Raw genomic sequence first — 27,763 nt, 5'->3', positions numbered from 1 at the left:
CACGGCTGTGTCATGATAACATGATTGACAGCTGGGGGTGAGGGGCGGTTCCAGCTTGGTCCCCCGCCCACCCTTGTCTCCTTCCTCGCTCTCTCTCTTTCTCTCTCTCTCTCCTACCACCTCCCCCTCCGGGCGTCAGTGACGTGCACTTCAAGAGCGGGACCTGCCCTCCCGTCGCCATTTTTTTTTAGCCTCGTACTCTCGCCGCTATTATTGAGTAAGGGCGGTAGAGGAGGAATAAGACGAGAAAGTATTTTGGGGGGGAAATAATTCAAAGCGAGCGAGGAGCGGTGAGGTACGCGCGCGGTGTAACGTGACATGCACGCGCACGAGACCCGCCGCAGTTGTGCAATAATCTTCTCTCGGGTGAAGAAGACGTGTGGAGGAGGGCCGCCATTTTTCTCCTTCGCCGCCTCGGAAGTCCGCTCCGACTCCAGAAGCGGGATTTGAGGAGGCCTTTCCGCCCCGCGCGCCTCACGGTAAAGACCCGGAGAAGGTAATGCTAAATCCTTTTCAAACGGCGACCTTGAGCGGGCATGAGGGATTTTCAGACCAAGTGAGGACATCCATTCCTCTTCGTCGTCTTCTCAGAACAGACACTGATCGCAGGAGATAACTTACAAGATCTTCTCGGAAGGAGGAAGCAAAAGGGGAAGCTTCACTGAGCATTTGTTTCTTTGGTGGGCGTCCATGTTTATTTTTATTGTCTTCCTGGACCCTGCTGACCACACTATGGTCCAAAGTTGCTGCTGTTTGTGAGTACGTCAAGTAGTTCGGTTGAGGGGCTCCACAACCTGCAAGGTGGGGGCCCTGCAACCTCGTCCTCACCCCTAAGTCTCCAACCCAGGTTGTCCCTTTCCTCACCTGTAGGCTGACCGTTAACCTATTTCTGAACAGACATGTCCACTGCTCGCTTCGACTCCTCTGATCGCGCGGCCTGGTATTTTGGATCCGCGTCACGCCAAGAGACGCAGAATAGGTTGCAAGGACAGAGACATGGCATGTTTCTGGTTCGAGACTCGTCCACCTGTCCCGGCGACTACGTGCTGTCAGTGTCCGAGAACTCCAAAGTGTCTCACTATATCATTAACTCCTTGCCCAGTAAGAGGTTTAAGATCGGAGACCAAGAGTTCGAACACCTCCCCGACCTTTTGGAGTTCTACAAAATCCACTACCTGGATACGACCACGCTAATAGAACCAGCACCCAGGTAAGTAGGGATACAAAGTACATCCACCGTGTCTTTTCTCCGATTGCCTGCAGGTCTACGTTTATCTAGGTTGGCTATTTTTATCAGAAGTAACCTACTTTCTGGCAGACTGCAGACAGTTATGTCATGAACGATCAAGACAAGTGTGAAAACGGTGCACATGGCTGCTCCACAACCACTCAGGCAGCCTGCAGTCCTCCAAAACTGATATAAACATGTAGGACTGGGCGATAATGGCCGAAAACGTTTTTTTATATTGGTCAATATTTATGATAATTGGTATTTTTATGACCTATGGAAAATATAGGCCAGGAGAAAAGTACCGTATTTTTCGGACTATAAGTCGCAGTTTTTTTCATAGTTTGGCGCCGCTAAAAATAGTTTTTTTTTTATATAAGTGCGACTTATATATGTTTTTTTCCTTTTTTATTATGCATTTTCGGCAGGTGCGACTTATACTCCGAAAAATATGGTATATAATTTTTCAACATTTTTATTTAAAAATGTCAACACAACCATAGAAAACACTCAGTCAATGTAAACAAAATTCTAAAATCACAATAAACACTTAAAAATAACATTTTTAAATAAGGAATGTGTAAAAAATGCTTAAAGATGAACTCTACTTTTGTTGAGAATTTTGCATATCGATTACAATCAGAGACAAAGGTGATGGATGTATTTTATCAATGCATTCTAACTCGTAAATAGAAGTCTGCTTAAAATAGAACCAATAAAAGGTCCTCTTTACCTCCCTTAAAACCCTTTAAATAACCATCAAACAAGCGCCAACAATACTCCACTTACATTTGGTGACACCGAAAGGGACAACCGGTGGTAGAAAATGATGGATGGATGGACGGACCTGAATTTTGACCAAGTATCAGTGATAGTGTAATGGAAGCGCTAACGCAAACTATTTTTAGCGGCGCATTGTCTGACAGCAAAAAGCTGCATCCCCTTTGACCTGGTGGAAGTTTATTGTAGATCGTACAATAAACAATTGACCATAGAAGGACAAGGGCACAATCCGACAAGTTTGCCAACTTTGGCATCCAATTTAGACCCGGAACTGCCGGGAAAAGACGCTTGATTCCACTCCCCTCTTTTTTTCGTGAGAATTATGAGTCATTCTTTATCTAAATGGGAATATATCAACAACCAACCTATCAATTGGCGTCCTATTGACAGCTGACATTGCACAGTAAATGATGTTTGTTAGTTGGCTGTCATGAAGTCTGCAGTAAATAATAATCAGTGATGTTGTTGGGAAAAAAACAAAGTTTTTATTTTTTTACATTTTTTTTATTAATGCGCCTCGTATGCGTAAAATGATCAAAATATGTAAATATTACATGTTATTATAAATGTGTCCATTCGTACATTACATATATACTTAACAGTGTGTATATAAAATGTTGATGGAGGTGTTTGGATGTTTTGAGTGCTTTATAGGCGAAATATAACAACTCCTATAGGCTCCATTGTAAGTGGACTTTTGATCACATGTATTTACTATTTAGAATGCATTAACAAAACACACAGTGTGCTTGTCTTACATAAGGATGACAAACAATAGGCAAAATTAAAAAAAAAGTGCAGTTCCTCTTCAAAGTGTTACAAAATAGTGCAAAGTGTGAAAATGTAAACAGAGAAACCTGAAAACAATTTTTTGCTGGTTTGCTGCCAGGAAGTTCCGTGGTCTGTGTAACATTAAGTTGGTCTTTTTTGCTGGTTTGCTGCCAGGAAGTTCCGTGGTCTGTGTAACATTAAGTTGGTCTGGTATTTGTATGTAAATATGGAAATTAATCTGTTATGCAGTAATTATTATTTAAATAATATTGGACCAAAGTAGCACATTTAGTATATTTTATTTATACAGTCCTGCACTTGAGTTCCTACCTATTGTTTCATTACATCCGAATAAAGAACCGACGAGGGTTAAAAAGATAAGTGTGGAGAAGGACTACGGTTTGTTTGAAAAAATCCAAAGAACTGTCGAGGTGACTTTTCCTGTTTTATTGACAATTTATTCAGTCTGTGCAGCACTCCTTTTTAGTTTTTCTTTTTTATGCAGAGAATTAACAGAAAGATGGCTTGATAGTTGTTTTGCGATTGACCATCTTATTGCTCTCTGATCACTTCCTGTTTTGCTAGTTTCTAGACCGCAAGTGCCTTTGTGCATGCAACCAACCTGCTTCATTCTTTCCGGTTGAAGATAAAAAAGATTTATATACATGTATATACACAGGGTTTTTCCTGGCTCAAATTGAGGCAGAGGTGGTACAAAGTCCGATAATGGCTTTTTGCCGATATCCGATATTCCGATATTGTCCAACTCTTAATTACCGATATCAACCGATACCGATATATACAGTCGTGGAATTAACACATTATTATGCCTAATTTGGACACCAGGTATGGTGAAGATAAGGTCCTTTAAAAAAAATCATAATATAAAATAATATAAATAAATTAAAAACATTTTCTTGAATAAAAAAAAAAGTAAAACAATATAAAAACAGTTGCATAGAAACTAGTAATTAATGAAAATGAGTAAAATTAACTGTTAAAGGTTAGTACTATTAGTGGACCAGCAGCACGCACAATCACGTGTGCTTACGGACTGTATCCCTTGCAGACTGTATTGTTATATATTGATATATAATGTAGGAACCAGCATATTAATAACAGAAAGACACAACCTTTTTGTGTGAATGAGTATAAATGGGGGAGGGAGGTTTTTTGGGTTGGTGTACTAATTGTAAGTGTATCTTGGGTTTTTTATGTTGATTTAATACAAAAAAAACGATACCGATAATAAAAAAACGATACCGATAATTTCCGATATTACATTTTAAAGCATTTATCGGCCGATAATATCGGCAGGCCGGTATTATCGGACATCTCTAATCCTGACCATGCGCCAGAATTTTAATGCAAACATTTTTTATTTATTTTTTCAATTTACGCTAGTAATAATTTATATGCTGTAAAGAACATCGTAAAATGTATTGTCATTTTTATTAATGTGATGGGTAGTTTGCTGTAAAATCATAAGTCAAGCAGATATTTAAGTAAATATTTTTATTTAGACAAAAATGTTTAGAAAGTATGATACACTGTAATATTTGTTGCAATAATGGATACTATTCAAGTTTAAAAGGCATGCGATTTCAAGCAGTACATATATATTTTCTGTCAAAATGAAAAAAATCCATAACATTTAATGAGAAAGTATTAAATACTTTATTGACAAATATAATTTCCAGGTGTTTGCGGGCCAGATCTGGCCCCCGGGCCTTGAGTTTGACACCTGTGGCCTAAGCGCTTGCATGAGAGAATGATGGGCTCATAGCTTGAGTGGTGGGGCCACTTTTGCTTGAGACACTCCTAGATAATTTTGAAGAAGCCTTCAAGCGCTCTGGACAAAAATGTCCACATGTTGTCACCACCATGAATTATTACATTTTAACTGCCTGTTACATTCATTTCTCTGCTCTGTTTCACCTGGACTCTCGCTTTTTAAAGTAGTGGCTGATTTTGCCTGCCATATCTGACACTGAGGAAACTTTTTTTTTAAAATAAACACGACATGCTATTAATGCTTTCTTGGGGTAAGTCCTTTTAGTTGACCTTGTACCAGTCAATCTGTACCGTCATGAAACTCTACCTGATCCTATGCAAACTTCTAATACATTCTTCAATCAATCTATCTATTATAATTAGTCAGAAAAAGTTGAAAACTAAGCTAACACTACTAGCTGTTTTCACTTACCAGAGACAAAGCACAGTCTGGAGTGTTCTGTAGGAGTCCAGTGATCCCTCCGTATCATGTTCCGTATGGCAGAAATCCACTTGGGTTATGCACCAAGTAGAAAAACACGATTCGATCTGTTTCTTCTTCGGTAGTTGCTTCGGGTCTTTCCGGGTGCACTGCTGTTGATATAACGCCTATATAGTGGCGCAACGTTGCAACTGCAGTTAAAATACGTAGCTGCCGCAGAAGGACATCAATCGCTCAATCAACACAGCCAGAGCTTTACGCTGGGATGAGCGATATCAATCGGTCTGGCTGGTGGCAGCCGCCACGCAATTTTGAACACAGGAAAAACCTTGTGTACATATATATACGTGTGTGTGTGTGCAGTGTTTCCCACACATTCATTTATTTGTGGCGGCCCGCCACGAAAGAATTACGTCCGCCACGACTCGGATTTTCTTAATTTTTATTTTCGGGATTTGAATGCATTTATTTTGAAAGGACAGCTGGAGAGAGACGGGGGAGGAGGGTGAGAGGGGGGATTGACGAGGAGCAAAGCAACTGTCAGGTGGGATCGAACTGGGTCGCCGCAGTGGGTGCTCTACCAGGTGAGATAGGTTATAGCTGCATCGCTCGCGGCTCGTCATATATTTAACGTTAATCCGCGATTTCACCGAGCGTTTCACTGACTGTGAGCAGCCTGACGCTGCTTCATTAACACCGCCGCTCGCTGTTTGACTCGGGGGCCGGGGCAGACGCACGGAGTAACAGTCACCTGTTACCATACCGACGAGCTAACGTGTCCAGGTTATAACCCTGTTGTCAATAAACACACGTGGAGACGGTGCTTCAGATACTAATACTAATTTGATACAGTAGTAGTTATCTTTTGTGTATTCATAATGTAAAATGGATGGACGTTTAAAACAAAGCTGTTATTATTAATTATTAAGTATACATTTTTTGAGCCTTTTTAGAGAAAATCATATCATTGTAGTAAATTATGCAAATTACTCGATTATGTCATGGTGACCACGCCCATAGCCACGCCCCCACCGCCACAGGTATCTTGGCAGTTTATGGGAGACACTGGTGTGTGTGTATATACCTGTATATACAAACCCCGTTTCCATATGAATTGGGAAATTGTGTTAGATGTAAATATAAACGGAATACAATGATTTGCAAATCCTTTTCAACCCATATTCAATTGAATGCACTACAAACTCATAAACTTTATTATTTTTTTCCAAATAATAATTCACTTAGAATTTCATGGCTGCAACACATGCCAAAGTAGTTGGAAAAGGGCATGTTCACCACTGTGTTACATGGCCTTTCCTTTTAACAACACTCAGTAAACGTTTGGGAACTGAGGAGACACATTTTTTAAGCTTCCCAGGTGGAATTCTTTCCCAATCTTGCTTGATGTACAGCTTAAGTTGTTCAACAGTCCGGTGGTCTCCGTTGTGGTATTTTAGGCTTCATAATGCGCCACACATTTTCAATGGGAGACAGGTCTGGACTACAGGCAGGCCAGTCTAGTACCCGCACTCTTTTACTATGAAGCCACGTTGATGTAACACGTGGCTTGGCATTGTCTTGCTGAAATAAGCAGGGGCGTCCATGGTAACGTTGCTTGGAAGGCAAAATATGTTGCTCCAAAACCTGTATGTACCTTTCAGCATTAATGGCGCCTTCACAGAAGTGTAAGTTACCCATGTCTTGGGCACTAATACACCCCCATACCATCACAGGTGCTGGCTTTTCAACTTTGCGCCTATAACAATCCAGATGGTTCTTCTCCTCTTTGGTCCGGAGGACACGATGTCCACAGTTTCCAAAAACAATTTGAAATGTGGACTCGTCAGACCACAGAACACTTTTCCACTTTGTATCAGTCCATCTTAGATGAGCTCAGGCCCAGCGAAGCCGATGGCATTTCTGGGTGTTGTTGATAAACGGTTTTCGCCTTGCATAGGAGAGTTTTAACTTCCACTTACAGATGTAGCAACCAACTGTAGTTACTGACAGTGGGTTTCTGAAGTGTTCCTGAGCCCATGTGGTGATATCCTTTACACACTGATGTCGCTTGTTGATGCAGTACAGCCTGAGGGATCCAAGGTCACAGGCTTAGCTGCTTACGTGCAGTGATTTCTCCAGATTCTCTGAACCCTTTGATGATATTACGGACCGTAGATGGTGAAATCCCTAAATTCCTTGCTGTTGCTGGTTGAGAAAGGTTTTTCTTAAACTGTTCAACAATTTGCTCACGCATTGGTTGACAAAGTGGTGACCCTCGCCCCATCCTTGTTTGTGAATGACTGAGCATTTCATGGAATCTACTTTTATACCCAATCATGGCACCCACCTGTTCCCAATTTGCCTGTTCATCTGTGGGATGTTCCAAATAAGTGTTTAAAGAGCATTCCTCAACTTTATCAGTATTTATTGCCACATTTCCCAACTTCTTTGTCACGTGTTGCTGGCATCAAATTCTAAAGTTAATGATTATTTGCAAAAAAAAAAATGTTTATCAGTTTGAACATCAAATATGTTGTCTTTGTAGCATATTCAACTGAATATGGGTTGAAAATGATTTGCAAATCATTGTATTCCATTTATATTTACATCTAACACAATTTCCCAACTCATATGGAAACAGGGTTTGTATATATGTATATGTGTATACATGTCTGTTTATATATGCATATATATATTTATATATAATAAACATTTTATAGAAAGTTTTTATTTATTGATATTGTTTTATCGAACCAGCCCAGAGAATCTTTTGATAAAAGGTGTTACTTGGATGCCCAAATAGAAAATTCCAGTTTACACACGGTTGCTTGGTGCCATAAAATTGGAACACCATTTTCACGGAGTCTTTGATTTGGTTAAATTTCAAATATATTTTCCCCATGAATTTAATCTTGATTGAAGTCTGCGAGCAGGGATGCAATGATCAACCTGTTATTAACAGTGATTAAAAACGGTCCACTACCTCGTCAGTTTCAGTCCTCCTCACTCGCTATAAACGGACATTATGCTGGTACTGTAATGTAATAGCATCTTAAGGAGATGATGGGGGGTCAAATATCATAATCACAATCATAATAAATAAAATAGCAAAATAAAGTATTGACAAACAAAGTTGCACTTCAATATTGAACATGTAGGCAGACGTAGAGTTGTACATTACTTAACTGACAATCAAGTTAGGACCTTCTTCAACAAAAGTGCAAAGTAACAATAGAAACAATACAGGAATTGTACGTTATTATAACAAGTGTAAAACACTTAACATACGATCAGGATCTTGTAGAATAACATCACTATACCATGTGCATTCCAGTTAATAACACAGCATAAAATAGATAAATACACATTTATAAATAGGCATGGATGACAGTTGTTAATAACACTTGAGTTTATTTCCCACAAAAGTAATTTTTCCCCTGTGTAATCAGGAAATTTAATCTTAGTCTTAACTTTTTTATTACAATTATTCAGTAATGTATTTATACTTGTTGTTTATTATTTTGTGTTGTTATTTTCGACACTAATAAATAAGGCATCAAAATCTCCAAGAAATGTCTGATTTTCTAAATTTTTTGTTGTGATCTTAATCAAACCGTGATTATTACTGTAACTACTTGTTACACTGTAGTTGTTGCATCCATATCCACAAGTTGAACTTTCGCCATCAATCTTTTACATTGTTTTAAGAACTATGTTTCACTACTGGTTTTTTTATTCGTGCAGTGGGGCTTTGTAATCAGCGATGAAACAATATAAACATTTTTCCAAGTAGGGATGTACTGTTTAATGGTAACCGCGTAAAATTCTCGGTGCTTAATATTACCATTTTAAATTAAAATGATCGAAAACCGAGATTGATAACTGCACTTTGACGAACTCTGACTGACTGGCATTAAAACCAGAGACATTAACTTCTTTCCCCATTAAGAAACAACATACCCATATCTAAACTTTTACAAACATTTCGGTCTGGGCAACCAAGCTATTCAATTGTGCAAATTGAACCTACAAGCTGTGCTCTCTTAGTACAGGGTGAAGAAAATAGATGGTGGTTCAAAGACTCCTGAACAGACTAAGACACAACGCCTGCCAGAAATAATGCATAATAGATTTTATTTGTTACGCACATTTCATTTAAATGAATCTTAAAGTGCTACAGTACAAATCTGTTTTAAGAGCTAAGCTTTTATTGTTTTAAATTTTGATAACATACAAGACTTAAACACTATCAGTAAAGCCTATACAGATCAAATACTAGACTTAAACACTGTCAGTGAAGCCTATACGTATAAAATACTAGACTTAAACACGATCGCTGAAGCCTAAACACAAAATATGCAAAATAGTGGGTTTCCTAACACTGTGTCTATTTATTAGATATTTAAAAAAGTACTTGGTCAAAAGATTTCAGTGTGTGTATAAGTACTTTTGAGCACATTCCACAATAGCATGATAATGATCCATCCATCCATTTTCTACTGCTTGTCCCTTTCGGGGTGGCGGGGAGCGCTAGAGCCTATCTCAGCTGCATTCGGGCGGTAGGGGGGATAACTGATAATTTTGGTCACAATATAATCTTAATATGACATTTTCATTTTGTTACAGCATACAGACAAGGATTATTGTAGACAAAATCATCAGTGTCATCAAATTTACCGACAGCCAAAGTAACCTACTTGTGCTATCGTTCTAGGCAGAAAAACATCTTAATCATCATTTGACTTTTCTTCTGCCATGTTTAGTTACATAACAATTCATGATGCAGCATCCTAACACATGCCCATTAAACTTCTTTAAACGCTTACTTTTGCTATGCTTTTGGCTACAACTTTTGATCCAACACTCCTAAAACACGGTCTTTTAGTAAAACCAAATTGTAAAAGTGTCTTTGTCGTAGGGCTGGGCGATATATCGATACACGCGATATATCGCGGGTTTGTCTCTGTGCGATATAGAAAATGACTATATCGTGGTATTCGAGTATACGTTCTCACGCAGTTGCTTTTAGCTGCTGGCATTACACTACAGGCTCTCCTCGCTCTTTCCTGTGTCTCCTTCTCACAGACAGACAAGCGCACCTTCTTACACACGTCACATACGTATACGCCCTCGCGCAGCAAAGAGGTAGCAGCATGGGTAATGTTAGCTGTGATGCTGGCGCAGCCGTGCGAGTTGCAATACAAGAGAGAGAAGGTGCGAATCTGGTAACAAATGAAGGAATAATGAATTCCCCCAAAAAACAGCAGGGGGTCCATCATCTGACGGTGGTTTGGCTTCAAGTGGGAGTATGTCGAACAGACAACCGTAATTTGTCAAGTGTGGGGCAAAAGCGTTGCTATAAAAAGTAGCATTACTGCTAATATGTAGCATCTTTTGAAAAGTCGCCTGCTAGAGAATGAAGAGTGCTTACTCCGCATGTCAACATCTCCGTTCGGTGCCACACGCCCACACCATCAAAATGCAGAGGCAAACATTTCCAGATCGACACCGTATGAAAAAAAATAGTGATTTTTTTAGTTGTGATTTCTTTCTCTGCATGAATGTTAGCAGAAAGTAGCATATATTAATGCAGTATAAAGAAGAATGTTTTAATGTAGACACATAGAATCATCATACAGCACACTGGCTTCCACCTGTTAAACCTGCTACCATCGAGCAGGCGCTACAGCTGCATCAGAGCCAGAACAAACAGACTCAGAGACAGCTTCTTTCCCGGAGCTGTCACCATCTTGACCTCTAACTTCTAATAATAATTCACCCCTATACAATATTCTACCCTAATACCCTACTATGCAATATTCAGTGTTTCCCACGCATTCATTTATTTGTGGCGGCCTGCCACGAAAGAATTACGTCCGCCACAAATAGATTTATTTATTTTTTTGTATTATTATTTTTTACTTTTTATTTTTATTTTTTATTTTTTTTGTCCTGTCCAGCTTCTCAGGCAAATCATATAGTTGATGTAGATGCCCATATCGGCTGTTCAGATTTACTTTACAAAAGAGAAGTGTAGGATACTTCTCTTGTTGCCTTATTTGTATTTGACTTTATTAAATGTATTTATATTACAAACACAACATGTGTATATAACAAAGGGTGCAAAGTCTGCAGGCAGTAGGAAACACATGGTTAAGTGTAGCGAGTAAAACTGATGGCAGTCTAAAGCTCAAGATTTTTGGAGCTCTTTGTTCAGTGGATCAGATGTTTGATGAAGCTCTGTGTCTATCTACCACCACTACTGTTTTCTGTTTATTGGTTACTGACTGTGGCAGGACACCTCTGCCTCTGTTTCACATTATGTTGCTGGTAAATAATATGGTTGTAGTAGTAGGCTAAAGTTAAATTATTTAGTATGCACTAATTAAAGGGGCAGAGCTTTAAGAGACATTTTAGCTTTTATATTTTATAAGATATATTTTTTGTAAGAACCACAATTAATAAATATATTTCAGTGAATAACTTATTGTTCAAATCTGTATATAAATATGTACATAGTGTTGTAATTATATTGTAAAATAGATGGATGGATGGACGTTTAAAACAAAACTGTTATTATTAATTAGTAAGTATACATTTTTTGAGCCTTTTTAGAGAAAATCATATCGTTGTAGTAAATTATGCAAATTAATCGATGGTGTCGTGGTGGCCACGCCCATAGCCACGCCCCCACCGCCACAGGTATCTTGGCAAATTATGGGAAACACTGATATTACCCTTCGAGTGCAATACGTCCGACACTGATTGCTATTTATTACTCCGGTACTCTTGTCCTGTTCTGTATATAGTACAGTATTTTGTATTTCTACAGTATTTTGTATATTGTACAGGATTGCTTATTATTTGTATTGGATAGTAGTCTGTTTATTTCAATTGTTAGTTTTTTTCTTTCTTTCCTGTTGTGTAATTTATTTTTTACCCCGTATTTTTTCCCACTACCGCACCTTAAATTGGAGTCCTTAATCTCGTTATATGCAAATATAATGACAATAAAGTCCATTCTATTCTATTCTTCTATTCTATTCTACTGCTGTGATTATATGCATCAAGTGTTCATTCAAGGCTAAGGCAACATATCGAGATATATATCGTGTATCGCGATATGGCCTTAAAATATTGCGATATTAAAAAAAGGCCATATCGCCCAGCCCTACTTTGTCGCCACAAAAGTATCTTGATCATTGTCAATTTATTAGCATTTAGTCATGTTTCGTTATAGCTAAATAAATTAAATGGCACAGTAAAGCACATTTACATCAGACATCTTAAAGGCCTACTGAAATGAATTTTTTTTATTTAAACGGGGATAGCAGATCTATTCTATGTGTCATACTTGATCATTTCGCGATATTGCCATATTTTTGCTGAAAGGATTTAGTATAGAACAACGACGATAAAGATTGCAACTTTTGGTATCTGATAAAAAAAAGGCTTGCACCTACCGGAAGTAGCGTGACGTAGTCAGTTGAACATATACGCAAAGTTCCCTATTGTTTACAATGATGGCCGCATGAAGTGAGAGAGATTCGGACCGAGAAAGCGACAATTTCCCCATTAATTTGAGCGAGGATGAAAGATTTGTGGATGAGTAAAGTGCAAGTGAAGGACGAGTGGGGAGTTGAAGCTATTCAGATAGGGAAGATGCTGTGAGAGCCGGGGGTGACCTGATATTCAGCTGTGAATGACTACAACAGTAAATAAACACAAGACATATATATACTCTATTAGCCACAACACAACCAGGCTTATATTTAATATGCCACAAATTAATCCTGCATAAAAACACCTGCGTGTTTGTTATGCTAGCTCCTAGCTCCTCTGCTAGCTCCTAGCTCCATAGAACACGCCAATACAATTCAAACACCTGATCAACACACACAATTACTCAGCCCAAAAGACCGTTTACCTAACCCAAGGTTCATAAAGCTTATATATTTTTAAAAAGTTACGTACGTGACGCGCACATACGGTCAAGTTATCGAATGTTTAGCAGCCAAGGCTGCATACTCACGGTACCTGATATTCAGCTGGGAATGACTACAACAGTAAATAAACACAAGACATATATATACTCTATTAGCCACAACACAACCAGGCTTATATTTAATATGCCACAAATTAATCCTGCATAATAACACCTGCGTGTTTGTTATGCTAGCTCCTAGCTGCTCTGCTAGCTCCTAGCTCCATAGAACACGCCAATACAATTCAAACACCCGATCAACACACACAATCACTCAGCCCAAAAGACCGTTCACCTAACCCAAGGTTCATAAAGCTTATATATTTTTAAAAAGTTACATACGTGACGCGCACGTACGGTACGGTACGTGTTATGCTAGCTCCTAGCTCCTCTGCTAGCTCCTAGCTCCATAGAACACGCCAATACAATTCAAACACATGATCAACACACACAATCACTCAGCCCAAAAGACCGTTCACCTAACCCAAGGTTCATAAAGCTTATATATTTTAAAAAAGTTACGTACATACGCAAAAAAAAGCCAAAGCTGCATACTCACAGTAGCACGTCTGCGTCTTTGTCATCCAAATCAAAGTAATCCTGGTAAGAGTCTGTGTTGTCCCAGTTCTCTACAGGCGTCTGTGTATCCAAATCAAAAGTCCTCCTGGTTAGAGTCTCTGTTATCCGAGTTCTTCCATCTTGACTGCATCTTTCGGGAATGTAAACAAAGAAGCGCCGGCTGTGTACTGTTGTGGCTGACTATGTTCGAAAAATACGTCCATTTCGCACCGACAACTTTCTTCTTTGCTTGCTTGGCTTCCTTCTCCATAATGCAATGAACATGATTGAAACAGATTCACGAACACAGATGTCCAGAATACTGTGGAATTATGAAATGAAAAAAGAGCTTTTTCGTATCGGCTTCAATGTGGAAGGCATACCCGTGTTCGCCGGGCTACGTCACGCGCATACGTCATCCGCAGAGGCGTTTCGAACCGGAAGTTTAGCGGCAAATTTAAAATGTCACTTTATAAGTTAACCCGGCCGTATTGGCATGTGTTATAATGTTAAGATTTCATCATTGATATATAAACTATCAGACTGCGTGGTCGCTAGTAGTGGGTTTCAGTAGGCCTTTAAGCTCGTATGTTTGTGATAGTATGTGGCAAACCTTACATGTTTGTCCCCCTTTTAATGTTAAGTGTCTATGGTTCTGTTGGGGTCATTACCATTTTCCCCTTAAGCTTATCACTGATAACATTGTGAGAAAGTATACACAGACCCAAACAAAATATGGAGTCTGTGCTTGGTTTTTTGCGTCTTCCTGTTTTGGTTGAGTTTTTATTTTTATTTATTTTTTGCCACATACTTTTTAAATGCTAGCTCGGTTATTCATCGTGTAACAGTTCTGAGGGTTTACTGTATTTAAGACCCCATCATAGACCACCAAAGATTGTATCTCCTACCAATTTGACTGAATTATTACTTTTTTGCCATCACCAAAGATTTCCAATTTGACTAAATCATTACCTTTTTGTCAAATGCTTGATTAGAGCTGGGCGGTATACTGTAATTATAGTTAATACCGATATATTTTAGAAAGATATGTATTTGAGACTTTACCGCCATACTGGTATCTTTTGATGTGCCTTTATTACGGACATTTGCTATTCTCTGCGCCTGTCGGGCGCAGCACAGGGCATTCCATTTGGCTCAACCCCGCCTCTTACGTGTTTACGTAAGCATCTCTGATGCACAATGACGCAGCACCACACATTTTTCAAAGGAGTATGGCGGCTCCGGTGCCGAATTCTCGACTCCCGAGTGCTGCAATGCTTTGGTCACCGACTGCATTTGGCTATTGAGAACCTATATCTCCCCTTATGGTGACGTAAATCTCATCTGTTTATGTTCTTCAATTCTGTTAGCAACTTAGCACAGCAGCTAGCAATAGCTCCTCTCTACTGTTCAGTGTGTCAAATGTTTAGCTATTCCTCAGCTTGAAAGTGCCTCCGCCCACAGCCCGTGCGGACTAACCTAATATAACAGCTGGGTGGCTGAAGAGTAGTTTCCAACTGAACAGCCAGCAGAGTGAGTAGAGTAGAAGCTCCATATATCCCCTCGCCAAGCAGGAAGCTATAAACCTAACGTTAATGAACAAAATTAACACAAACTGCTTTGACGTAATAACTGCTAACTCATTACTTTATAAGAATAAGCAACACTTTACTACTTACAACAAAAATAATTTGAGTACTCTCAACCCTGGTTTGCTAGCCATAAAACACTTAAGCAACCTTAAGCACTTTGCATGTTCTGTTTAAGATACCAGTATATATCGTATAGCGCTATTCGGCCTAAAAATACAGGGATATCAGTTTTGGTCCTTCGGGTTGATTAAACTTGGTAAAAAGTCAACCCCATCTCCATTCGCAACTAAAACCCAGACATTGCACGGTGTGGTCTACTTTTTGTAGTTATGTCAGCGTCTTGTGTTTTATCATTTCCAAGGTACCCAAGCCCAGTGTGTGGTCCCATCCAGCCCATGGTTGGCCAAGAAGAGAACCTGGAGTATGTTCGGACTCTGTATGACTTCACCGGCAGTGACGCAGAGGACCTCCCCTTCAAAAAGGGCGAGATTCTTATTATCTTGGATAAACCGGAAGAGCAGTGGTGGAGCGCCAAGAGCAAAGACGGTCGCGTTGGAATGATCCCTGTGCCCTATGTTGAGAAATTGGTACGACCCTCGCCCCACCCAGGCCAGCCCACCATCGGATCCCGCAACTCCAACAGCTATGGGATTCCAGAGCCTTCGCACGCCCTCGTCCACGCCTATGCCCAGCCGCAGACCCCGTCGCCTCTTCCTCCCGGTACTCCCGGAGCCGTCATCACCCCGCTCCCTTCGTTGCAGAACGGACCTGTCATTGCGAAGGCCATCCAGAAACGAGTGCCCTGCGCCTATGACAAAACAGCTCTTGCTTTAGAGGTAAACATGATTTTTCTCAATTCCATTTAATGTTTTGTACATTAAAACAGTGGGCTATCACATTTTAAACTGAAGCAGAAATATGGAGCATGCACAAATCATATCATAACTGGCAAGTCATCAATAAGCACTTGGAGCTTGTGTTTACTATAGTATTAGAGGAGCCATATGCATTGTTGCCCCAACTTTTTGGAGCAATCACTTATTGGCATTTATATATTACTGTTATGTTTTGAAATACAAACAAATACTAAACGAGCTCTAGATTTCATTTTCATCTGCCAAATTCAGATTCTGTGGACATGTTTGGACAGGTTCATGGATCCTATCTAAAACATACATTACATTTCACCAAAATCTGATCCTTGATCTATACTCAGGCAATTTTTTTCCTCTTATGTCAAATGAATAGACTAATTAACATGGATAGTTATTAATTAGGAGTTGAGATTTAGTCTACAGTTAGTGGAAAATGTAGTAGTTTAGCTTAGTCGTCCATCAAAATGTTATCATTAGCACTGTTAAGCGTCAGGCAAAAGAACTGATGTCTCATTCACAGCTGCTTCCATTCTTGCTAACATGTTGAAACGGGCGCCTAGGTCTACTGCATCTAATGCACTACTATACTTGCATGTATGCACATGTAGACATAAGTCCTATGTATTCTGTCCTATTCTCACCTATTGCTTGTATTCTGACATGTGACTTCTTCCCGAAAGTAAAAACCAGTGGTGGTCAACCAAGCTAAGATTGCTGTTGTACAGCAAGCAGAGCGCAAACTATCAGAGTACAAAAGAGGCTCAAATCTTCCCCCCAAAAAAGCAGATACAAGCAAAATATCCATCCATCCATCTTCTTCCGCTTATCCGAGGTCGGGTCGCGGGGGCAGCAGCCTAAGCAGGGAAGCCCAGACTTCCCTCTCCCCAGCCACTTCGTCCAGCACCTCCCGGGGGATCCCGAGGCGTTCCCAGGCCAGCCGGGAGAGATAGTCTTCCAACGTGTCCTGGGTCTTCCCCGTGGCCTCCTACCGGTCGGACGTGCCCGAAACACCTCCCTAGGGAGGCGTTCGGGTGGCATCCTGACCAGATGCCCGAACCACCTCATCTGGCTCCTCTCGATGTAGAGGAGCAGTGGCTTTACTTTGAGCTCCTCCCGGATGACCGAGCTTCTCACCCTATCTCTAAGGGAGAGCCCCGCCACCCGGCGGAAGAAACATATTTCGGCCGCTTGTACCCGTGATCTTGTCCTTTAGGTCATGACCCAAAGCTCATGACCATAGGTGAGGATGGGAACGTAGATCGACCGGTAAATCGAGAGCTTTGCCTTCCGGCTCAGCTCCTTCTTCACCACAACGGATCGATACAGCGTCCGCATTACTGAAGACAAAAATATCAAACTATGTAATTTAATAGTTCCCTATACTGTATCAAAAAAAGATTTGTCGAGTGATATCAAGGATTATACGTCGGTTGCGTTCTCAGACACATCAAACTATTGTGCTCCAGGCGCCATTCTACAGGACAAAACGGATGAAAAACCGGAAAAACATGGAGGTCTACAACTTCTTTGTGTTTGGATGGGTCAAGAAAATTGGTATCAACACTCTCCCGAATAAATCTGCATCGTTTTTGCTCGGGTAAGGTTGCATTTTATGATTTAGCTTTGCGCCATGTTTGTTGCTGTTGTCGTACGCGCCGTTTACGAGTACGCGTGTTTACCCCGTCTTTATGAAAATATAGCAATAGATGTCAACATTGTGTATGTGCTGAAAGCTTCATATGTAATTGCTGCTTTTAGTAAAAGGTTGATTCTTAAGATTTGCTCACATTGGCTTTCTTTTATTTAGACACGCCGAGTTGGTGCTTTTCGAAAGCACCAACTGTTTTAAGACATACAAATAATATCAAGATAATACTTAAATGGGAAATAATACACTTTAAAAGTATATCAAACAAACCTTTAACAAAGTGATCACTGCAAACTCATGCATTCTTCAACTCTGCTCCCTTGGACTGGAGGTGAGCTGCTTTTCTAGTTGTTGTTTTGTAAAATCTTGCACTCTTCTGCCCTTTTTAAGTATCTCTCAAGGATCTCTGAAGAAACGTTAATCCTTTTTGCGATTTGAACGATTTGTACAGTTGAAAACACAAGCATCAGGCATTTTTTCGTCCAGAAAGGCTAAATTGCACCTCATACCCATTGAAAACAGAGCGAGCTTGACCACCACGCATATTTGATGGGCGGGACATGAGTGGGACATGACGTCAGTAAAATCCAAGCAATCGGGAACTTGTAATAACATCTAACCTAGCTGGATGCTACGACTTGAGTTCAGGTACAAAAAGATGGGAACTGTCATTTAATAATAACAATGCAATTGCATGGTCAATTTACCAGCTCTGCAAATAGAAGATAAAGTGGAAAGTTCCATTTGGGATTTGGCTGACGGAGCACTTGGAGAATGTGCCATCATTTTGTGTATCGTTGAAGTCTCAGGAGCCACATTTGAAGCGCATGCATCCTAAACTTCATCATTCATATAAAGTTCAGGCATGTACAGTATTTAGTAGAGGTGGGAATCTTTGGGCACCTCACAATTCGATTACGATTCAGGTGCTACGACTCGTTTAAAAATCGATTATTGATGTGTCTTTAATTTAGGTTTATTGATGCAGTTTTACATTTCTTTTTGTTTCACTAAATAAGCGTTTATCACTTGCAACATTTAAAAACAGTGCATTTGTAATAAGTAACAGTTAAATTAATTCCCTTTACATTATTTAAATGTGTGCAAAACTGGAACATAAGTGCCTGTTAATAAAAGAGCTGGTCGGATCTTTCGGAGAGGTGTCTCGCTGCAGTCAGCCAAATTTTAGAAACGGTCGGCATTACTTTATGTACAATAAATGTATCGATTATTGACATTTACTAATTGATTTCATAATCGTCCATGTCCAAATTGTGATTCATCTGAAAATTGAGTAGTCCTGTAAAACAATGTGAATAAGATCGGCAGATAATCAAAGGGATAGCTGCAATCCATGTTTAAGCGGTTTAATTGATTTATCGTATCCTGAAGAGTTTGATGCAAAATGAATGGCATTGTTTGGCTGCAACCAGCAGAGATTCGGTCTCAACTAGTTTTTGTAGTCTAAAGCAGCACATAATCATATATGGCAACTCTTCCAGGCAGCATTGTGTGGCTCAGTTTAACTCCAGCATTGGATCCATTTAATTAGTTATTGGCCCCATAAAACATCGCAATTTGAACATGTAATATGTTTTTTAAAAAGTAAAACAAACGTATATAACAAGCATGTGATTTTTCCGTCTATAGTCGCAAATCCGTCTTTTTTATCTCTGTACAAATATAAAAAAAATTCCGGTTTTCTTCGTTTTTTTCCGACCTACAATGTGTGTTAAAATCTTTAACCGTCTCTTTCCCATACCTGCCAACAACTATAGTTTTTGTGTAATGAGTACAGTTTTTGATAATCCATTCCAGTTTACGGCTGCAGTGGTAAAATCTACGGTTTTCCATTAAAAATTATTAACTTAAAAATCGAAGTTATGTAGTGAAGCAACTTAACGGGCAGGGGACAAAATATACGGGAAACATCAATGATGATTGGTTTGTTTACGTATAAGAACATCCATGATTGGTTGGTTGGTTTACTATAATGAGTCACGATTAGTTAAGATTAGGGCAAAACATTAACGATAGGCCAATCAGAGGCAAGATAGGGCGGGTCATCGAACCAGGAAGGGAAATCACAACAGACGCGCACATCCCAAATGACGACGAGAGAGTCAGAGAAGAGACGAGGGAATATTCAAGCGGGCAATATATGTTAAAAAAAATTATCTTCCTTAGATTTTCCTTTTAGCGATGTAGACGACATCCAGGAAACCCACCATGCGTCTACTTGGCCACATTTTCCTAAATGTATGCGTCTGGATAAAACCATGCCCAAAGCATTAATTTTTGTTGTTTACCATGTAAGCCCAAATCAAAACTGCTCTTGACTTGGAAGACGTGGAATACACATTTAAGAACACACATGATTGTGGCAGACATGTGATGACTTTTGCTACAGTATAGCCTCTCGAAATGCTAAATTTAGGGTTTCCCCCCCTTGTGCCCCTGGACCTCTTATTTTCTGTCTTTTTCATTAAGTTCAAATCACATGCCTGATATAAAAAATACTATATAATATACTACAAAAACTACAGTAGTTTTATGGAATCATATTTATCATATTTATAATCATTTACCTTGGAGAGCGGGCTTCTACGGTATCTTATTTGAGTTGCTTCTCCATCAAACCCACAATCCTGAGCTTCCCCATATATTCATGGCAAAATGCTAGCCGTTTAGAAATTATCCAAACATTATTTTCTTGCAGACTAGCAGTGATGCGCTCAAACTGCTTCGCCAGCTTGACCACGGGTCAAGTTTTAGATATGTTTTTTTTTTAAATCACTGAATACTACCTGCTTTTTCTCAGCACTGTCCTTCACACTCACACTCTCAATTTCAATGGTTGAAAAACAAAGTTATGTCAACCCCAAGATATAGGATTATGCTAGCGAGTGAGACCGGCTGTTTAATGCGGGTCTTAACAGGGTTCACTGTGGCATTCGCTACATCAACTAGCGGCAGAGAAGCTCATAACTCAAACTTTTGTCTGCAACTTAAAGCATAGTTATTAGCTCAGAGATTGCTCGTATCTCAAAATATTTGTTAGTTGGAGCACTCGTATATGCTATGTTGTCATGGTAAAAGCTTTGGCTTTATCTGAAAATGTGGGTGAACTGGGCTTACAATAGTAAAAACTATCAATGTGTTTTATGTTCAAATTGTATTTGTGATTGGAATTGAAAATAATACAAAAATAAACATGCGAGTTCTTGACAATTATAGCATTAATTGCCAATTCCTAAAAATGTAAGCTAATAAATAGTTTTACAGCTGAAGTATTGTCACTATCACCTGCTTTTTTCCTTTTTTCAAGTCACATGTTAATATTTTCTGCGTCAGGTCCAAAAATTTTAGACCACACATTTCAATGTTTTTGTGCTCTTTTATATAAGTGGAATAAATGTAGTTTCGGCACTTCATGGTTCTCTGATGGATTGATTCAGCTGACCTTTTTTTCAGACATTCCGCTAAAGCTCTGGGCTGCTGCATTCTTGTCATTCCAGAGTGCCATAAAAGATTATTGTTACAGACAATGAGACCTGATGTCCTTCAAGTCTCACTTCTGGTCAACTTTAGTTTAAAGTACAGTGGCAGCCTTTACACACGCTTCAGTTAGTGTAGCTTTTCCCTAATCCTGATAAAGACCATATGGTGTGAAATAGAATGAGGTTGCGTTAGTGTCACAAACCCAGCTAAGCGCCAGCCCTTGTTGTCTGTCATCTGCTAAAACCACTTATTTTTTAATGTAATTTGTCATTTCTTATTGGTTTGAACTCACACATGCACTGTTGGCTAGAGTCAGGACTTGCGTGATAGTAGGGCAATTCATAGAGAAACTAGTATGGCTTTGAAACTAACCATACTTTTTGTTAGGGTTAAAGGTTGCTGTGTAAAAACAACACATGAAAAGCAAATCAAAATTTGTAACATTCAGTCGTGCCTTTTTGTTTTTGAAAAAAAAAATGCCCCAAAGAAGACTGAGCAGTCTGTTTGCAGAGCACTTTCAGTTGGGGTAGGGGCTCCAATAGTATCACCCGCTGCTTTTTGAGTAGAGAAATACATGCTTACATGAAAGTCTTTCTAATAACAAGGTTTGCTAGATTTGAACATTAGAACATTTAAACACTTTAAACTGAGTCCATTGAAGGGAGTGAATACTCGCTAAACATAGTGACAAAGTCTGTAAGTTGGCAGAACTTATCCCGCTTACTATGTATTATGCAGACCAGGGGCTTAGTGTAACGAAGTTGCATAGATATCTTACTAAAAATAGACTTATGTTCAAATCCCCCAAAATTACGTTCGCGAGTATAAATTCAGATGTATTAAAATGTGTGCCCGTACAAATCTGAACACATTTCTTTGTTACATGGCAATCAATGTGGAATTGATCTCAGGAGCTGGCTTGACATGGCACGCCCACCTTTTAAATACGCAAATCATATTGAAATTAGCCATGCACTTAAGCGCTGCACGTTGTGGCCAATCACAAGTCTGTAGGAGGTGCTTGTTTCTTGTTTGTAGTGTAGCGATCACCAGTGATTTGAAATTACTGTGCTGTGGTAACCGCAGGCTGAATTAAAAAAGAAATGGTTGGACATCAGGAAAGTGAGGAAGAAGATATACGTACATCGCCAAAGCAGACAAGTGTATAAAAAGATGTAACTGGCTATGGGCGGGTGTTCCCTTCCTCATCCTCGCTTCATGTGTCGTCTCCACATCCCCAAAATTATGTAATCTTGCATTCTTTTAAATGTAACATGTCAGCATATCAAAAAGGGTATGAAAGGCTTTGAATTTTGTTTGATTACTCAATTTATTATTACAACACAGAAGAGCTTATTGCGATAGCTGTATACGTGGCATCCTCTTCGGTCTCCGGTGTCAGTGTGCAGCGACTGACCGCCTCACATGGCCAAGGTGTCACACACTCGTAATGACAGCAATAGGTGGAAAAATTATCGCCTAGATAGATTTTGTGTCCTAATATAACCGTTGGTGGGTCAGTATTGTCACAGCCAGTACACAACTTGTAAAAGGAGGACGGATCAATCCATAAATTGGTGGTGTCCATAACAGAGGTAGTAGCAGTATATCATTTATACAAGACTAATGAGATAGATATTTTTATTTTCTCATTAATTTTGTTGTTGTTTTTGTTAATGTTTACGAAGTCAGGGAGTAGTTTCCTGGACACAGGAGGGATTTGAAGGCAAAAACCCAAGAATTTAAATGAGTAGTAGCTAGTGATTTTTTGCTTTTATAATAATAATAATAATGGATTAGATTTTATATCGGGCTTTTCTATTATTAAATACTCAAAGCGCTCACAGAGAAGTGGGAGCTTTTGTTTGTTATTGTATACTATTGACTTTGTTTTGCTCAAACAATTAAGAGAATAAGGAACTACTTTAAATACTATTTTAAATATTGTGTTGATAGGGACGGCGTGGCGAAGTTGGTAGAGTGGCTGTGCCAGCAATCGGAGTGTTGCTGGTTACTGGGGTTCAATCCCGACCTTCTACCATCCTAGTCATGTCCCTTGTGTCCTTGGGCAAGACACTTCACCCTTGCTCCCGATGGCTGCTGGTTAGCGCCTTGCATGGCAGCTCCTGCCATCAGTGTGTGAATGTGTGTGTGAATGGGTGAATGTGGAAATACTGTCAAAGCGCTTTGAGTACCTTGAAGGTAGAAAAGCGCTATACAAGTATAACTAGGGATGATACTCGAAACCGGTTTTCCCAGTTGTTCGATAAGAAAAGAACCGAGTCCTCGGACTCGCATCCCTTTTTGAGAACCGGTACCCGTTATCGAGACCACTATAGTAAAGAAAAAGAGTTGGTTCTTTATTCGAATCCCTCGGAACGAATCCCGTCCCGTGACGGGACGTCACGTAGCTCAGTCATTAGGCGCAGATAGGGAAAGCAGGAAAAACAATGGACCGTGCTCCAAGGTGTAATAAAGTTCAAAAGAAAAGGTATAATCCAATGAATAACTTTACTGAGAGATTTGAGCAGGGTACAAACACATGACGAACACTTTTACGACCAACCGGAAACATAGCAACTAGGCTAGCAACGCACCTCCTTCACGGCAGCTGTCGCAACTTAAAGCAACCGCAGCACATAGTACATATATATGACATCTCCCTTTTTTAACTTTTGTTTTTCTTTCCTTGTAAACAAAACAAAATCACACTTATGTGTTGTCTGTCTAATTATAAATAATGCAGACGAGGCGTGTTGGCTGATTTCTTGACTTTTACTTTCACAGCGTGCTCATAACCTCATTCTCAGCTGCCGGTGGTGACATGCAACAACACTTTTCGGGGCTACCGCGCATGCTCGTCACTCCCGTTGCATGCTGGGTAGTGTAGTTGTTATTTTCCCTAGCTCATAACATCACATCTTTTCCCCTATAAAGAAAGATTTTAACTCAATAAAGTGTATTTCTTTTTTTAGCTTTAACTTTTCATTTTTTAGCATTGTAACCACATTTGCAAACAACTTTTCTCTTCATAGAATTTTCTTTCAATAAAGAAATAAAGTGCAAAAATTTCAAAGCATCATAGCAAACAGTTATGTCAAATAGCAGCAGAAGTGCACTTTTTGGAGAGCTGTATTATTAAGTTTTGTGCCCAAGGGACTGATTTTATTTAACACTCTATTATTATTTATACACCTATAGTGATCAAAGAGACAGGTTGTTTTTGTGTTAATGTATATATTTGTTTTTCTGAAAAATCCCACTTAATATACTTTGGGTTACAACAGTCAATATTTATTTATTTTATTTTATTTTTTTAGGTGGGTAACAGTCAAAATGTATTTATTTATTAGATTTTATTTTTTTCTTATACAATAAAAGTGAGCTTTTGTTAAACCAAATATTGTGTGTTTTTTTCCATATACAACAACCTATCTGGACTCGATAAGAGAATCGATAAGGAATCGGTTCGATAAGAGGATTCGATAATAGGCTCGAACTCGATAATTTCTTATCAAACATCATCCCTAAGTATAACCCATTTATCATTTATCATTTATATTGTTAAACTGTCAATTGCATTCACCATAAATATATATATTTTTTTACAGTTAATACAAGTGGTTGGTATTGGCATCGGCCGATCTCACTCATGTATAACTGCTCTCGGAATCGTCAGCATAAAACCCTGATCGGAACATCCCTAGTGATTATTATTTTGGCCATAATCGTCCAGCCCTAGTGTGACATGTCTATACTAGGGATGCAGGATTATGGCCAAATTTACCCACACCATTTACCCACCTACAGTATGTTCCATCGGCTGGCACTTAAAATACTTCATATTTAATATTACACCAATATCAGATTTTGTCTGGGTCATTTTACTTTTTATATTTTTTTTGTACAGATCTCATGGATTTAAACAAATGTATTTATTAATTTTTTATGACAAATGTTTAAAATGTTCGCTTTAGGATCTATTATTTAGAAGTTTTAGCCATTCTGTGTAAGTTTCAAAGTTTAAGTGTTGCACCTGAATTTTATAAAAATGAGGACATGCTTAGATCTTGTAGGTTTCCATGTGTTATTAGTCATTCAAAGCAAGCTGATATGTCAACACCATGTAAGATGCTCATTTAAAACTGTCATTATGCCATTCTCGTCCTCTTGTAACTACGCCCTCGTTCTTCTCCCCTCAGGTGGGCGACATAGTCAAGGTGACGCGCATGAACATCAATGGTCAGTGGGAGGGTGAGGTGAACGGACGAAGGGGTCTCTTCCCATTCACCCACGTGAAAATTCTAGATCCCCAGAACCCAGAAGAGAGTGACTAAATGACAAATGGAACCTTATTGCCTAGACCCAGCTGTACGTGAGTCTGCTGGTTGCCGTCTCTCTCCCTCTCCTTCCCACAGTGTCACCATGTGCTTTTCCCTGCTATGTGCTGTACCATGACAATACCCCCAACCCCCAAAAACCCTTCCCATCTTTTAGCCGCTGTTGCAAGATTTTTGCCACTGTTGCAAGAGGCTTTGACTGTTTACATCTTTGGATTGAACTAAACACCTGACTCCCCCTGACAAACAGTGTTCTTAGACCCGGGGTCCATTATCATTTCCACCACTCTTATATGTTCAACATGTATATTTAGACAATTTTTGGGTGTGTATGTTGCGTTTGCAAGTGATTATTTGTACAAAAGAACGGACTATGGCAACATGGAGCTCACAAGCTATTCTAATATTTGAAGAACACTTTACGTGTTTGTGTGATGGACGAATCATTGTTTGTGTTGACTTTGTGCCACCTGATCAACGAGGATGTGTGCAGGAAGGGGCATGTTTGCATGGCTTTGAGCACAACAATGCTGTACCTAAAAATGAGCTTGTTGACATCGAAGCACTACAGCACTTCCCACTACAATATAGCATGTCACATCATGAGGACCCCCACTCCGCAGGTGAGAACCGCCCCCAAAAAGTCTCAGTAAGCCAATGAGATCCCAGTAAATGCCTTTAAGAAAGATATCTTTTGCCACATTAAAGCCTGGTGTATACTCTCGCGTCACATAACTTGCGTAAGCGAAGCCGTCTTGGCCCCTCCCCCTGCGTCCCGCAACATTTGCTTGAAAACGGATATGGTTTACTTCATCTCAGTGCGCTATAAAAATAATTACTGAGAAAGTCAGAACGTACGACACTCGTTAACTTTTATTGCCAAAAATCAATAACTCATGACCATGCACATTAACACAAGCATGTTGTTAAAGTAGTTAACAGTTTTATTTTCAATTACATGATAGAACTCTATTGTCTTGTATCCTGAACATCTGAATGGCTCTGCAAAAAAATAGCATCCTCTGCAATGCGACTAGTTCAGAAGTTGCACAGTCCATCTTCCCAAATGTATTTTCCTCTGGTTTATGAGTAGAACGTCAATTAAAAGTAAACTGATGATTCTGAATTAGTTCCAGTGTCCACAAAGATGTCGATGTTGCGGTTGTCATCACTCTTTACAAGAAGGTAAATATCTAGTTAACGACAGCTGCGGTTGCTCCTTTTGGACACACTGCCTCTTAGTGTTTTGGAAGAGAATTACACGTCTGGCGCCACCCCCAGGGAAGAACTATAAATCAAACAAGACAAAAGCTATGTGACACGGGAGTATATTCCAGGCTCAAGTCTTCTCTTAATGTTTTTAAATGTGTACTCCTTGTCTATTTAGGATTTTTACCTAGCTTTATTCTTTATTCATGCACATGATGGAAATGTTGCCGTCATTTCTATTTTAATCATATGGTGCGTCCGACCCCCGCCCGACATATCTGCTGTAAGAAAAAAAAGACTTGCCTCTTTCTCACCTCTCAAATCGTTTTTCCCTTCACTTGCTCCTTTTAGTATTTTTTGGGAAGTGTTCCTGTGAATGCTATTGAACAAAAGGGAAACGGCCTGCTGGTTGCCTCTCAGGGCAAAGGAGACGCTTGTGGCCAAATGCTGCTTTATGTCCTGTATTTCCTGGTCCTTTATGATTTCATAGCCTCTTAGTCATGACTTGATCAAGCCCTACTAATTAAGCAATACACCTGACATTCAGCTGCCCTCTTGAAGTCACCTTCTCGTGCTTCTGAGTTGTTTAGTAATGACATTACCAGTGTTACTGTGTTACACTACCAGTATTACTGTTACATTACCAGTATTACTGTTGCATTACCAGTATTACTGTGTTCCCAACTCTTAGATAAGCCTGTATTTGACTTCAGAATAAATAAAAAAAATTGTGCCTTTTTATTTTCATATACCATTGACACGTGTTAATATTTCCCATGGTTAACACCTGTGCTGGTATTGACCCTTTATGTACAGAACAAGTAAATAAAATTTACATCTACTACTTTGAAGCGCATGTGTGTGTTGTCCTTGGGAGCAGAACTGGAGCGCCTCGCGTTCCACTTCTTTAATTCTGCCTCAGCCCAGGAGAAAAAGGAGGCAATTAATGAATTTTAATGAAGCGCTATTAAAAGACAGTCAGCTGACCCAGACTCAGCAGATTGAAACTTTTCAAGGGCAGTGTGTTACAGAGTAGGACATGATGGCTGTTTTTTTCAA

The 27,763-nt window shown here is 39.4% G+C and overlaps 1 protein-coding gene across 2 annotated transcripts; it reads left to right on the top strand.

Annotated features, from left to right (window-relative positions):
• Positions 1 to 134: 134 nt before the first annotated feature.
• LOC133638480 (crk-like protein) lies at positions 135 to 27,559 on the top strand. 2 transcript variants are annotated; one of them, XM_062031141.1, is made up of 4 exons: positions 135 to 755; positions 898 to 1,210; positions 15,493 to 15,967; positions 25,358 to 27,559. In XM_062031141.1, exons 2-4 carry the CDS (start codon positions 900 to 902, stop codon positions 25,490 to 25,492), a joined length of 921 nt encoding a protein of 306 aa, XP_061887125.1. In that variant the 5' UTR covers positions 135 to 755; positions 898 to 899; the 3' UTR covers positions 25,493 to 27,559. The 2 variants fall into 2 exon arrangements, with proteins under 2 accessions (XP_061887125.1, XP_061887124.1); XM_062031140.1 differs by having other exon boundaries at positions 135 to 759.
• The last annotated feature ends 204 nt before the right edge of the window (positions 27,560 to 27,763 follow it).

Source organism: Entelurus aequoreus, linkage group LG21 (assembly GCF_033978785.1).
Source record: "Entelurus aequoreus isolate RoL-2023_Sb linkage group LG21, RoL_Eaeq_v1.1, whole genome shotgun sequence".
NCBI classification, from domain to species: Eukaryota; Metazoa; Chordata; class Actinopteri; order Syngnathiformes; family Syngnathidae; genus Entelurus; species Entelurus aequoreus.
This window is presented reverse-complemented; position numbering and strand designations above follow the sequence as displayed.

Bases quoted from the DNA above. Each gene is read 5' to 3' on its own strand.
- LOC133638480 (XM_062031141.1), top strand. From the start codon at position 900: ATGTCCACTGCTCGCTTCGACTCCTCTGATCGCGCGGCCTGGTATTTT. The intron at 1,211-15,492 runs GTAAGTAGGGAT...ATCATTTCCAAG, and splicing joins CTAATAGAACCAGCACCCAG to GTACCCAAGCCCAGTGTGTG. The intron at 15,968-25,357 runs GTAAACATGATT...TTCTCCCCTCAG, and splicing joins AAACAGCTCTTGCTTTAGAG to GTGGGCGACATAGTCAAGGT.